Source organism: Bos indicus, chromosome 17, assembly GCF_029378745.1.
Source record: "Bos indicus isolate NIAB-ARS_2022 breed Sahiwal x Tharparkar chromosome 17, NIAB-ARS_B.indTharparkar_mat_pri_1.0, whole genome shotgun sequence".
NCBI lineage: Eukaryota > Metazoa > Chordata > Mammalia > Artiodactyla > Bovidae > Bos > Bos indicus.
Window position 1 is genome coordinate 61161754 of NC_091776.1, and position 13933 is coordinate 61175686.

General features: G+C 54.0%; 2 protein-coding genes and 1 non-coding gene across 6 annotated transcripts in view; 2 read left to right on the plus strand and 1 right to left on the minus strand.

Annotated features, from left to right (window-relative positions):
• Positions 1 to 8387, plus strand: part of DTX1 (deltex E3 ubiquitin ligase 1) — a 38942-nt gene extending 30555 nt beyond the window's left edge. The window contains exons 4-10 of one of the 2 annotated variants that reach the window (XM_070769620.1): positions 4476 to 4537; positions 4901 to 5062; positions 5298 to 5359; positions 5872 to 6030; positions 6123 to 6284; positions 6372 to 6461; positions 7107 to 8387. In XM_070769620.1, the coding sequence (XP_070625721.1) occupies positions 4476 to 4537; positions 4901 to 5062; positions 5298 to 5359; positions 5872 to 6030; positions 6123 to 6284; positions 6372 to 6461; positions 7107 to 7331 (922 nt within the window). In that variant the 3' untranslated portion in view covers positions 7332 to 8387. The remainder of the gene's footprint in view (positions 1 to 4475; positions 4538 to 4900; positions 5063 to 5297; positions 5360 to 5871; positions 6031 to 6122; positions 6285 to 6371; positions 6462 to 7106) is intronic. The other variant, XM_070769621.1, reaches the window with a different exon arrangement.
• Positions 8388 to 9327: 940 nt separating this feature from the next.
• The window catches only part of RASAL1 (RAS protein activator like 1), a 33391-nt gene continuing 28785 nt past the window's right edge, over positions 9328 to 13933 (minus strand). For all 3 annotated transcript variants that reach the window (XM_070769619.1, XM_019977659.2, XM_019977660.2), the window contains 5 exons: positions 12479 to 12616; positions 12258 to 12393; positions 11418 to 11538; positions 10398 to 10474; positions 9328 to 10117 (listed from right to left, as the gene is read on the minus strand). In XM_070769619.1, the coding sequence (XP_070625720.1) occupies positions 9978 to 10117; positions 10398 to 10474; positions 11418 to 11538; positions 12258 to 12393; positions 12479 to 12616 (612 nt within the window). In that variant the 3' untranslated portion in view covers positions 9328 to 9977. The remainder of the gene's footprint in view (positions 10118 to 10397; positions 10475 to 11417; positions 11539 to 12257; positions 12394 to 12478; positions 12617 to 13933) is intronic.
• Positions 13387 to 13457, plus strand: TRNAG-GCC (transfer RNA glycine (anticodon GCC)). The gene has a single exon. It is a non-coding gene; the product is annotated as a tRNA-Gly (tRNA).

Sequence of the window (13933 nt, forward strand, 5' to 3'; positions counted from 1 at the left end):
TGCATCCCACATCAAAAGGGGGCCTGGGTGGTTCCCACGCTCCGGCATCGTGGGAACCTTGCTACCCTGGGTTCTCGCAGGGGCCTGCAGATTGAGAAAGCTGGGGGCCACCTGGGGACTGTCCCCCAGCTTGCCGATGGGTAAATACAAAACAGCTCCACCATCACACCTTACTCACAGCCCTCCTCCCAGGAGCAAGACTGATTTTTGTAACCCAGAGCTCTGTGGTTTTTAAAGGGTGCCAGAGATTGGAGGACTGCTAAGATCTAAAACAGTCCCTTTCTGGGGTCCCCTCACCCCACTTTCTAACTCCCTGGCCAAAGGCTCAGCATGACCAGTGTCATGAGCCAGACCAGACTTTGTGCTTCATATAGACCTGAGGTAGCCAACTGTCCTTGCTGGTTGGTAGAGGCTCCCTGGAAATCTGTGCTGATGATTCTGCTTGGCTCGAGAGAGTGCTGTGATGGATTAGTGATGTCTGCCACAGGTGGGAGACAAGAAGTGGTGGTCCTCATGCTAAATATTTTTCTTTCCACCCATTTTACAGATAGCCCTGGAGAGAGGGAAGGATTGTTTTCTCATGAGATAGGAGGGAAGGAAGGAACGAAGGGGATGGGGAAGCCCTGGATATGTAGAGGACCCTAACAGTCTGTCTATATTGGAAGTGTTCTAAGGAATTCCCTGGCTCTCCAGTGCTTAGGACTCCACACTTCTACTTCCAGGGACATAGGTTCAATCCCAGGTCAGGGAACTAAGATCTGCATGCCAATAATATTAACAACAATAATACAATGGAAGTGTTTCAAAGGACAGCAGAAAGAGGAGAAGCCAGATGTGCCTCCATGCTATCTTATAAGAGGACTGGGGGACTTCCCTGTTGGTCCAGTGGTTAAGACTCTGTGGTCCCACTGAGCAGGGGGTGTGGGTTCAATCCCTGGTCAAGGAACTAAGATTCCACATGCTGTGTAGTGTGGCCAAGAACAACAAAAAAAGAGGATGGGGGAGGGGGATGAGATTAGAGTGGTGGTCTCCCTTCAGGAATGTCCTGGAGGAGTATGACAGATCCCAGGAAGGGGGGGATGGACCCCCCATCCCTTGGGTCCTGGAAGACTGCAAGGAGGAGAAACTCAAGACATCCCCTCTCTCACCCCTGCAATAGACTATGAGCTTTGCATGCTTTATCCCATTGAACCTTTGCAAGACTCTATTCCCATTACACATGGGGAAACTGAGGCACAGCATCTTTCCCCTGTCACACCTCAGCTACCCAAGCCTGGGGGCCCCATGGTACCTCTCCTCTGTTCCACTTCCCTCAGGAGCTATGTTCAGTGACTCCAGGTCACCAGAGTGTTTGGAGACCCCGATGTCTGCTCCAGACGCTGCCAACCCCCTCAGGGGTGGGGTCTGGGAGGGGTATCCCAGCTGACTGGGTGTAAGCCTGTGATGCTGGGCAGGCACAAAATGACGGCTGTGTGCTGTGCATGTGTGTGTTACTGTGTGTGTAAAGTGGGAGCCTCCCAGTCAAGTGTCTGCATGTCAGTGTGGGGGAGTGTAGGTCAGAGTGTGTGGACCAGTCTGTCCCACCCGGCTTCTCCTGTCCAGTTGAATGTCTTTGTGGTGTCTGCATGTGGGTATTTTTCTGGGCGCTGTGTTCCCTGGAGTGTGTGAGTACATATTTCTGTGGTGTTCTCTGTGTAGAAGTGTGTGTCTATGTCTAGACCTGTGTGCGTTCATGGAGTGTGTTCCCTGAGGTGTGTCTGTGTGTATGTGTGCATGGTGTGTATTCCCTGGTGTGTGTCTGTGTGTTTGTGTGCAAGAGTGTGTGGCACGTTCCCCAAGTATTCGTGTATCTGTGTCTGTATCTCTATAGGAAGCGGGCCTCCTGGGTTGTGGGTACACTTGTGTGTGCGTGTAACTGTCATGTGATCCCTGGAGTGTGTGTGTACACAGAGGGGGCGGCATGTTTGCAGGGGTGTGTGCCGGTCTGTGCAGTGTTTTCCATGTGTGCATGAAGCTGTGTTCTATTGCACTTGGCATGTTCCCTATACATGTGCATGCATATATAGCCCACGTTCCAAGGGTGTGTGTGTGTGTGTGTGTTTCTGGACCCACTGAAGCAGCACACAAACCTGCCAAGTGTACCACTGGCTTAAAGACAGCTTCCCTTCAGCTCGCTGGTGCCGACTGCGCCTGCCGGGGCAGGTGTCCAAACGGCACTGACCGTGCTCAGACCTGAGCAGGCATGCCAAGTGGGCTGCAGCAGCACCTTCCCCAGCTGTCACTGCCCTCACCCTTTAGGCTGCCCCTGGCTTTTTTTTTGGGGGGGGTGCTGTGCCAGGTCTTACTTGTGGCATGGGGAATCTTCCTTCTACTTCCCTGACCAGGGATCAAACCCAGGACTCCTGAATTGAGAGCATGGAATCTTAACCACTGGACCACCAGGGAAGTCCCTGGTCCCTGGCTTTCATTACACGCCTTCTCCTTATCAAAACTTCCCCATCTGATTTCATGCCCATCCACAGAAAGATACCAGTTCACCCACAAAGCTAAACTCTGAAGTCTGGACTCAGATGGGTGTATTGCACAGATCACAGCAGGCCTCCTCCTTCAACCCTCCTGACAGGTATTATCATCCCCATTTTACAGATAAGGAGACTGAGGAGCACAGAGGTTAAGTGACTCTCCCAAGCTTATCACTGCAATGCCTTAGTGGTTTCTTCTCCAAGATGGTGAGAAGTTATACCATGACTTAGTGGGCTGAGGTGCAAAAGAGGTGAAATTAACCAGGATTACACAGTGATGGTGATATGATGGTGCCTGTTGATGTTCAGTCGCTCAGTCATGTCTGACTCTTTGCGACCCCATGCCAGGCTTCCCTGACCTTCACCATCTCCCAAAGCTTGCTCAAGCTCATGTTCACGGAGTTGGTGATGCCATCCAACCATCTCATTCTCTGTTGTCCCCTTATCCTCCTGCCTTCAATCTTTCCTAGCATCAGGGTCTTTTCTAATGAGTCGACTCTTCGCATCAGGTAGCCAAAGTATTGGAGCTTCAGCATCAGTCCTTCCAATGAATATTCAGGATTGTTTTCCTTTAGGATTGCCTGGTTTGACCTCTTTTCAGTTCAGGCAAGAATACTCGAGTGGGTTGTCATGCCCTGCTCCAGGGGATCTTCCCAACCCAGAGATTGAACCCATTTCTCTTATGTCTCCTGCATTGGCAGGCAGGTTCTTTAACCACTAGTGCCACCTGGGAAGCCCAATGATGATAGTGATGATGGTTAAAACTATGAGTCTGTAGTAGGTACTAGGAAATGTGCTCAGCCTTTTACGTGTAGACTTTCACTGACTCTTCACAGCATATGTAAGGGAGGTGCCATAAAAAAAAAAAAAAAAGTGAAGATGTTAGTTGCTTAGTTGTGTCTGACTCTTTGTGACCCCATAGACTGTAGCCCACCAGGCTCTTCTGCCCATGGAATCCTCAAGGCAAGAATACTGGAGTGGGTAGCCATTCCTTTCTCCAAGGGATCTTCTTGAAAGGGAGGTGCCATATTATCCCCATTTAACTGATGAGGAAACACATTTACAAGAGATGTGGTGATGTGCTGTTGTGTTGAAGTGAAGTCGCTCAGTGGTGTCCAACTCTTTGTGACCTCATGGACTGTAGCCTACCAGGCTTCTCCGTCCATGAGATTTTCTAGGCAAGAGTACTGGAGTGGGTTGCCATTTCCTTCTCCATCCAGCTGCTTAATGGTTGAGCTGAAATATGAAAGCAGCTCTGAATGATGCCAAAAGCCAGATCTCTCCAGAAAGAAGAGCAAAGAGGGGAGGCAAGCTACATTTTCCTGAGACCTTTTCATGTGAAGAGGGGATAATGCCTTAGTCACCAGAACTGACATCAATAAATACTCCAGAGGGGGAAAACGTTCGTCATCCAGTGTCTTTGGAAAACCTGGATTAGCCACAGCTAACCTGTTTCCTTATGCAGGACTTATCAGAGCCTTTAATACATTCACATACATTGTGAATGTCCTGGTGGGAGACAGTGAAGTGGCTCCTTGGTGATCCCTAAATCCTTCTTTCCCAGAACTTTTATGGGTATCAGCAAACTTTGAGAGAAGTTTGGCTAACGTCACGAATAGTTGGGTTTCAGACACAATAGTCAATGAAAAGGAACAGTTGGGAGCCAACTTCTCTCACCTGGGAGGAGGTCAGCTGTGGAGTGAGAGAGGGTCAGTACTAAGTCTAAGGGTTCATTCCATTATCACGGGGTGGTGGGCAGAGGTCCTTGCCGCACTCCACCCGATAATACTGACAGAAGGCTGTCAGTAGGAATGGAATTCTCTAGTGGTCATTCTAGATGACTGGGGCAGTCACAAAGGAGTCAGGGCATGCCCACGAGCCAGAGACAGAAGGCAAAGCAGGGGCCCCTGATCTGGTCTGGGGAGGCTACAGTCTCTTCTCTTCTCCTCTCAGGGTCCCCGCGCTCCCGGTGAAGAACTTGAATGGTACAGGGCCAGTCCACCCGGCCCTGGCAGGTGAGGTCCAGTCAAGGACGGAAAAGAAGGGCGGGGCCCACAAGGTGGCGGCGCCACCTGTCTGCCCATTGACTCCGCCCCTTGGTAGGCGTGGCCAAGAGGGCACATCCCCTACCATTGGGCTACAACTCTGGGGTGGGCGGGGCCGGCAGAAGGCTCTCAACTTGGCTTCAACTTCGGGTGGGGCTGAGTGAGCACTGTCCGTGGGACACACCCCATCCACCCATCCGAGGATTCCTGGGTGCACCAGGTGGGCGAGTCTGGGGAGAGACCCCAAGGGTCCTCTCGACGATGGGACAGCAGGGTGGACAGGGCCTGGATGAGCACCCCGCCCCCTGACTATCGCTGCTCGGTGTCTCGCAGGGATGACTGGGATCCTGCTCTGCGCCGCGGGGCTGCCCGTCTGCCTGACCCGGGCCCCCAAGCCCATCCTGCACCCACCGCCGGTGAGCAAGAGCGACGTCAAGCCCGTGCCTGGCGTGCCCGGGGTGTGCCGCAAGACCAAGAAGAAGCACCTGAAGAAGAGTAGGCCTCCTAAGCTAGACCCTGACCCCTGAACTAACCCTGCTAACCCATCTGAGCTCTTCTGGCCCCATCCACCACCAACTCTGATTACATAAAACCTCAAGCAACCCCTGACATGTGACTCCCACCAGCCCTTACAGCTTCTGACCCTACCCCTCAAGACCCCTGTCTTGAGCCTTGCCCTCAGGGCTAGACTCTGGGTACAGTCAAGCCCAGTCCAATTCTGTCCTTGCAGGTAAGAACCCTGAAGATGTGGTTCGAAGGTACATGCAAAAGGTGAAGAACCCACCTGATGAGGTGAGCCCCTGGGCAAGGAGGAGGGGCGGAGGGCAGGCAGCCTCCCCTCCAGAGATGGAGACCCCAGCACCCCGCTCCTTGTGAGGTTCTGTGTGTTTCAGCCTCTTCTTCCAGTTTGTGGGTTTGCCTTCTCACTGTCTTTACAGCATCTTTTGATAAACAGCAATGCTATGTTTAACAGAATCACATTTATCAACCTTTTGATGATCAACAGTTTTTGCATCTTATTTTTACCCATCTTTTTCCACCAAATGTATTTAAGCTTTGTTTTCGATAGTTAAGCCTTGACTATGTCTGGAGGGAGTGTGAGGGAGCCATCTCTTCCCCTGCCATGCACCTGAATTCAGTACCTGGGGGTGTCCCCTCCCTTTGACAGATGGAGGCCAGAGAGGGGGCGGTCTGCTGCCTTGCGGGGGTTGAGGGTCTGGCCCCTGCTGAGGGGCAGTGCTGACATGGGGGTGTCCTGCCCTCCCCAGTCCTCAGTCTCCTCTCTGTGCTCCCCCCGACCCCAGGACTGCACCATCTGCATGGAGCGGCTGGTCACGGCCTCTGGCTACGAGGGTGTGCTTCGGCACAAGGGTGTGCGACCTGAGCTTGTGGGCCGCCTGGGCCGCTGTGGCCACATGTACCACCTGCTGTGCCTCGTGGCCATGTACTCCAATGGCAACAAGGTGGGCTGGCGGGCAGGGGGAGCAGACAGGAGGGCTGGGGAGGGGCCCAGACACCTGGGAACCTCACAGCCACCCCCCACTCCCCGCCCCAGGATGGCAGCCTGCAGTGCCCCACCTGCAAGGCCATCTACGGGGAGAAGACGGGCACTCAGCCGCCCGGGAAGATGGAGTTTCACCTCATCCCTCACTCGCTGCCCGGTTTCGCTGACACCCAGACCATCCGTATCGTCTATGACATCCCCACCGGCATCCAGGTGAGCCCTCAGGCCCCTGACTTTGAACTCGCCAGCGGTTCCCCACTGCCGTCTGTGGTTCAAGCCCCTTGCTGCCCCTCCCCACAGGGCCCTGAGCACCCCAACCCAGGCAAGAAGTTCACTGCAAGAGGCTTCCCACGCCACTGCTATCTGCCCAACAACGAGAAGGGCCGGAAGGTGGGTGCCGCAGGGGCAAGGGTGTGTGGGAGCAGGCCGGGGCCCCAGCACTGACCATAGCCATCTAGTGTGCGTGTGTCTAGCCCTGCCAGCGACCTCAAAACCTCATTTCATTGACCAGCCCGCTGAGGTCAAGGTCTTCTTAGAGATAAACAAAGCCTCAGAGAGGGCAAGTCATTTGTCCGAGGTCACACAGTGGGGTCACACAGGAGTCTGGATTTGAACCCAAGCAGTTTAGACTCTTCACCGCCACACCAGAAGAGTGTCGGCTTTTACTTTTTGTTTTTCAAAAGAAGCCAGAAATTCTGATTTTCACGTGAAACCTTCAGGTTTTTGAATACTGCCAACGAAGGAACGAAGCGGCTATTTAACACAGCGTGAGGTTCAAGCCAAATACAGCTGAGGGTCATCAGTTTGAGAGTCTTCACCTCAAAGAAATAGGCTGATAACATGGAAAGGGGTTTTACTGGGGGAGCTCAGAGTGGGAGTCAGTCTAGGGAAGGAAGTGAGCACACCGGGTGGCCTTGGGGAATCTTGCAGGGTAACCTCAGGGTGGGCGGGGAGGGACTCTAGCCGTGGGCGGTGCTGCCTGTGACCCTTGCTCGCTTCGCCCCCATTTGCCCCGCCCCTTGCCCCGCCCTCCAGGTGCTGCGGCTGCTCATCACCGCCTGGGAGCGGAGACTCATCTTCACCATCGGGACGTCCAACACCACAGGCGAGTCGGACACCGTGGTGTGGAATGAGATCCACCACAAGACCGAGTTTGGATCCAACCTGACGGGCCATGGCTACCCGGACGCTAGCTACCTAGACAACGTGCTGGCGGAGCTCACAGCTCAGGGTGTGTCTGAGGCTGTGGCCAAGGCCTGAGATCCGAGGCTGCCCACCTTCCCTCCTGCTTTGCCCCTGATCCGGCACATGCCTCCCTCCGCCCGCCGGGTGTGTCCTGGCGGCCCAGGTTCAGGGCTGGGGAGGAGCCTGCAGGAGGAGCCAGGAGCGTTCCGGGAATTTGGCTGGTAGCAGTTGGGATGATGGGAGGATGGCAGGCCAGCCGGCTTGACCCTAGCTCCCCTGAGAGGGTCGCAAGGGTGTACCGGAAACCATAGCAACCTCCCTGCTAAAAAGACAGAGCCCCACCCCCTCACACAAACACACGTGTCCTGTTGAACACATGCACGCACACCCACGTGCCTCTACTTACCCCCAGACTTGGGGGGAAGAGACAGAAAGACCCCTGTGATACCGCATATGGATTCCCATCTGTGTCTCTATCGCATCTGTACAGGCTTGTCTGCAAGCAGGGGACTCAGGGCTAGCATCTGGGGGCCCAATAGGGCTCCAGGAGAAAAGGGGGCATTTGGGAAGCTCAGTATCCTCCCATCTCTGCCACCCACTGATGGCTCACGGGGTGGAAGCCCCCAGATATTCAGCAGTTTTGCAAAAGGGCAGGACAGGGAGACAGACTAGGAGAATCTTATTTTGTGCTTATGTCTCTTCATCCTTCTGGGACCCTGACCTCCTCCCCTCCCATCCCCGAGCCTTATGTCTGTCCCTGATAAAGGCACTGTTTTCCTTCCTTCCCCACCCCATTCTCTCCACCAAATCACTCCTAACATCAAGATCCAAAGGCTGGAGCTTCTGGCTTCAGGAGCGAGACGAGTCAGGCCTGGCTTAGGCCAGCAGGTTTAAAAAGCAGACCAGACAGCAAAGAGTCCATTTCCCTTTCCTCGGGAGTGGGCAGTGGGGTGGCTGATAGTCTCGGCCAACCAGGGGCCTGTTGCCCAGGCAACTCACCAGCTCCGCCTCTGTTGATTGGCTGCCATGGTGGAAGTCAGCCAAGACTTAAAGGGACGCCAGCGATTGCTCTTTTGAAAATCTACCAGTCCCACTGTGGGTGGAGAAATAAATGGTCTTTCTCCTCCTCAACTGGGTCTTTTCCTGTCAAGAAGGGGCGTGGGTGGCTCTGTTTCTGGGGGACTTCAGTCCATCCCATGGGGGAGCTTGCCACAAAATGGCGACTCAAGACCACTGTCCCTGTCAGGCTAGGGCAGCTGGAGATGGAGGGTCCCCACGCTTCTCTTGTCCTGGGGGTGTGATGGTGGCAGAGGCAGACCCTCCCAATCCTAGTCCCCAAGAGGGTACAAGGTGAAGTTCTGTACTCAAGCACAGGTGCAAGGCAATGCACGCAGCTCCCGGGTTCAATGACTAGGAATGAGGAACTCAGGCTGGGAACCTCCAGGAAACAAGGGGGAGCTGGGAGACGCCGTGATGGCTTTCTAGAACCTCAGAATCCCAGTCTTTGCCCTCAGGGAGGAGGACCAGGTTCTGTCTAGGAAGAGACAAGGACCTGTCCCAGGATCTGCAGCAAGTCTCCTATCAACCTCTCACATCCCTGGAGGCTGGGAGGCTGTAGTGAATGCTGCAGCTCCAGGCGACCCCTGCTGGGCACCTTTGGGATAGCACCGCATCTTTCCTGGTTCTTCAAGTTTCTGTCCTACCCTCTAGTTAATACAAAACGGGAAATGAATATTTGGAGACCCTTCCAATCCTGCCAGTTGGGTATTCCCCAACATTTTAACTTCTGCGATTCATTCTCAAACAAAAGCTCACCTCAATATAAAATCGCCCAGCCCCGTGATCCTCAAATCTCACGTGCAATCCACATCACCTGAAAGCCCTGATGCCTGCCCTCATGCTCCTCAGATTCTGATTCAGTTGATCCAGGAAGCTGCATTTCCAGCAGATACTCTGAGAATAGGGTATCCAGTTGATACTTCTCCCACAGGGTATCTGTGAACCACAACTGAGAAATCTCTCCCTGTTTCCTATGCTATCGCCATGGAACCCATTTTGAAAATCACACATATCAACTCTCTCACTTATTTTATACAGGGTAAACTGAGGCTCAAAGAGAGGGAAAGAGCCTGGCCTGAGGTCTCTCAGGCTTCAGGGGTCTGGGTCAGGCACTGGGCTCTCAGCCTCAGTTATTCCTGGGGGCCCCTGATTGTAGAAGCTTGTGGTTAGGATTCTTGGCCAAGGACAGGGTTCAGGAGGATCAGTGAGGTTACAGGGATTGGCAGACATGAAAATAGGAAGGGGTTGAGCCCATTTTAGTGCCTGTCTGGGGCAACAAGGCCACATGGGCGTCAGGGCTTCAGGTACAGCTGTATCTAGCGGCTCAGGGCCAGGCTGCCCTAGTCAGTGTGGGTAGAGGCCAGTCCAGTGAAGCAGAGACCTCAAGGTGAGCCAAGGAAGTCAGATTCCTTATTCCATCCACTCCAGCCTGCCTCAACCCAGAGGGAGAGATTCATTCAGTGCAAGGCTGGTCCCCAGCCAAAGGACTTCCATGCCTGGGTTCCGGGCTTAGGACACATGGGACTAGGATATCTCTAGGAGCCTGCAAGTCACAGCATCAGTGAGGTGCAGGGCAGCCACGAGGGGATTCCTGGGCCAGGGGATGTTGAGAAGGGCCCACTGGCTCCTCCCTCCTCCTTCCAGGCTGACTCTGGCATCTCCTTAGGGCCTCAGGGGGCCCGAAACCACCTTCCCCTGTTCCTGCTGCTGGAACTCCTCGTGGGCTTGGTCCAGGTCTGTGAGCACCTTCAGCAGGCGGGCAGCTGCCTCCCTCTGCCGAGCCAGGGCATCAGTACAGGCCCCTGGGAGAGAGAAGAGGAGGCCATAGTGTTTCAGCCAGGCCACAGCAGGCTGCTCTAATTCCGGTTCAGTGGCTTCCTCAGACTCTGGATGTGCCTGGTGCCCCAAGAATCCTAAAATGTGCCAGAGCCGGGCACATGCAGCTCCCTGACCTGCTGGTGGATTGCAAACAGGAGAGTGGGGGTGAGGGAGAAGGGGCTCAGAGACCAGGGTGGGAGGTTCTTGGCAAGTTGTGGGAGGTACCAGAGAAGAGAAAGAAAAGGGATTTCCTTATCCCCTTACCTTCCATGGCACTGGAGCCCTGCTCTGTGGCTGCCTCCAGAGTTGTATCCATGTTGGAATCCTCAAGGAATTTCATCCTGAAAGTTAAGAGGGAGAAAACCAGGCTGGTCCCTGAATCCCAATCCTGCTCTCGAACCCAGAAATTCTGCTGGTTGAAGGAAACATTACAGGTTCCCACTAAATCATCACCATTGCCATCATCATCACAGCAAACATAGAGTGTCTGATGCTATTCCAAGCCCTTTCCATGTATAAACTCATTTAATTAGCACAAAACACAGGTGGATACTTACTAGGAGCTCCATTACACAGATGACCACTGAGACAGAGAGAACTAAAGCAACTTGCCTAAGGTTGCACAGCATAATAATAATTGTTACCCTTTATTATTAGAAAGGGTATTATATTTCATATTTTTATTATATAGAAAGCTAACGATGTGTCCAGGCACCTACAAAGTGCTTTACCTGTATGAGTTCTTTCGGTCCTCAGGACAACCCCATGAGGTAAGGACTGTTGGTACCCTAATTTTCCAGACTGAGAAAACTGAGGTACAGAGAAGGTAAGCAACTCGCCCAAGTTTCACACAGCCTGTCCAGGATTTGAACCCAGGCAGGCCAGCTTCAGGACTCACACTGTAAGCTGGAACAAATCTCCATCACTGAGTTACAGTGACCCTGAGATCAACCAAGAGGGGGTGGGAACACACATCCACTTGTGTCTCGGGAGTCCTGGGTATCAGAGGATCTCAAGATCCATGGGACTTCCCTGGCAGCCCAGTGGTTAAGACTCTGAGCTTCCAATGTCCCGGGGCAAGGGTTCAATCCCTGGTGGGGGAACTAAGACCCTACATGCCGTGTGGCATGGCCAAAGTGAAAAAAAAAAAAGGTCCCAAGATCTAGTTCTGTATCAGAGCCCACCTGAGGATGGCAACAGTCCTCCCCTAGAGCCTGTCCCCACCCAGAAGCTCATCAGAGGTACACGGGAAGAATGAACCGGTGATCATGGGGTGGGACCCACCTGAGCCGGTCCCGCCCCAGAAGCAGCTGCCGATACACCATCTGGGTCTCAGCATCGGGATCCAGCGGGTCACTCCAGTCCCCCAGGGTGACGGCCGAGTGCGTGCGGCTGCAACCGGAAGCTGGGGGCGACACAGCGGCATCATCTGTAGCTTCGCATTCCCCTTCCAGAGCCTCCATGGGCAAGCCCCGCCCCTTAGACTTCTAAAACCACTCTTCAAACCTACTGCTTCCTTCCAGCTACACTGCCCCTGCCTTCACCCAACAGAGCAATAGCCTCCCTTCTCTCCATGCCCCTCCCACACTCTAGGCTCAGCCACACAGACCTTTCTCGATCCTTCAGCCTGTCTTTGCTCTGCCTGAAACATTCTTCCTCTGTCCCGTTCTCCAACTTCACTACTTAACTCTTACTCTTCTCACAGGTCACACTTGAGCCACACCTCCTCCAGGAAGCCCTTCTTGCTGTCCTACCCTGGGGCTGGGCCAGAAGGGTTCACTGGCATCTCAAAAGCCTCATCTTGGCATTTGTAACACTGTATTACAATTGTCTGGTTATTCATTTATTTTCCTGAGAACAAGCCTGGCATTTGGTAGGCACTTGAAAAAAAGTATCTGTGTGACAGGCAGCGTTCTAATCGCTTTGCATATATCAACTTATTTAATCCTCACAGCAGCCCTACAAGGTGGACATTATCATCCGGCCCATTTTACACTTCAGGAGACTAAGGCAGAGAGAGGTTAAGTTACTTGCTCAAGGTTGCAGGGCAGCCCAGGCGGAGGTGGGACACCCTGCGATTGACAGGTGTGGAGGGCGGAGCCTGAGCCCGCCCTGCCCCCTCACCTGAGCGCTCGGCCTGGAGGCAGCAGGTCCAGTGCCCGCTGCGGAAGGCACCGGGGTGGCAGGAGGCCAGCTTGTCCGGGTTGGGGGCGCTGGCCTTGCGCAGGGCCGACAGCCATTGGTTGAGCTCGTTCACGTTCTGCGGGGAGATGGAGGGGCAGTCAGAGATGGGTTGGGACCCCAGAGGCGCCCTCTGCTCCTCCCCCATGGTGGCGGCGCCTCACCTTGCACTGGAGGTAGGTGGTGTGCGGCGCCCCCGCGCCGTCCTGCGTCACCACCTGCATCACGTGCGGCAGCTGGAAGGCGCCCTCGTCCACGCGCTCCACGGCTCGGATGTGCGACACGGGGATGGACGAGCGCATCTGGGAGAGAGGACTCTCGCTGCAGGGCAGGCTAGGGCCAGGGGCCAGGGAGACCGGGCCTGGGGACAGCTTTCCTGTGGGTGTGTGCAGCGGGCGGTGTGTTCCGGCATGGGGACAGTCAGCCTGGTGCATCTGTGCTATGTGCGTGTCCACTTGTCGGCCCTGTGAGTCCCGCAATCACTCTCGCAGTGATCACTTCTCTGGGCATCAGTTTCCATCATCATCACCATCACCATGGCAATCCCTGCTACTGCACTTGGGATGTGGTTCTAAGCACTCTACACCCACCGACTTATTTCATCATGACAACAGATTTCTGAAGCTGGGTCCATCATTCCTCCCAATTTACAGATGAGAAAACTGAGCCATAAGAGAATAAAGGACCCTCCAGAGGCCACTCAGCTGGTGGAGCCAGAACTGGACAGGGAGTTGAACTCTAGAATCTACACTCTGCTGATAAAGTAGAAAGAATAAGTGTGGACACCGTCTCCAGTGGTAGCTGTTATGATTTGTGGGTGTGCAGACACAGAAATGGGTAGATCCCCGTGGGTGTCTCAGTTTGAGCTAGACTTGAATGGCAGCCCCACGAGAGCAGGGAGTTTGTGTTTTGTTTACTGCAGTATCTCCAGCACCTAGAACACTGCATGGTACATAGTAGGTACTTGATAAGTGCTTGATGGGTGAATGGATGGGTGAACGAAAGCCTGGATATGAGTGCATGTACCTTTGGGTGAGATCCAATTTTCTGTGAGTCTCTATAGCACTTGGGTGCATGGGTAGTTCAGTGGTAGAATTCTCGCCTGCCACACGGGAGGCCCAGGTTCAATTCCCAGCCCATGCAGCCACAGCATCCCCTTTGGGGTTCCCAGGTGGGGTTAGTAGTAAAGAACCTGCCTGCCAATGCAAGAGACAAGAGGGACTCAGATTTGATCCCTGGGTCAGGAAGATCCCTTGGAGGAGGGCATGGCAACCCACTCCAGTATTCTCACCTGGAGCATCCCATGGACAGAAGAGCCTGGCAGGCTACAGTCCATAGGCTCACAAAAGAATCAGACATGACCAAAGTGACTTAGCATGCATGGTGTGCGGGCAGAGACCTGCATGGAAACAGCTGAGGAGGGCTAAGCATTGTCCACGCCCTGGGAGTGTCCACATCTGGGTGGGTACGTCCCAGCCACCACAGGTGCACATGCTGAAGATCATCTGATGGTATGTGTAAGCGTTTGCCTGTACCTGTTCTGTGCCCACCTGGACTCACAGGTATTAGCAGAGCCTGGCCTTGGAATTTGAGTTTGCTAAGCTGCTTTGGGACCTTGG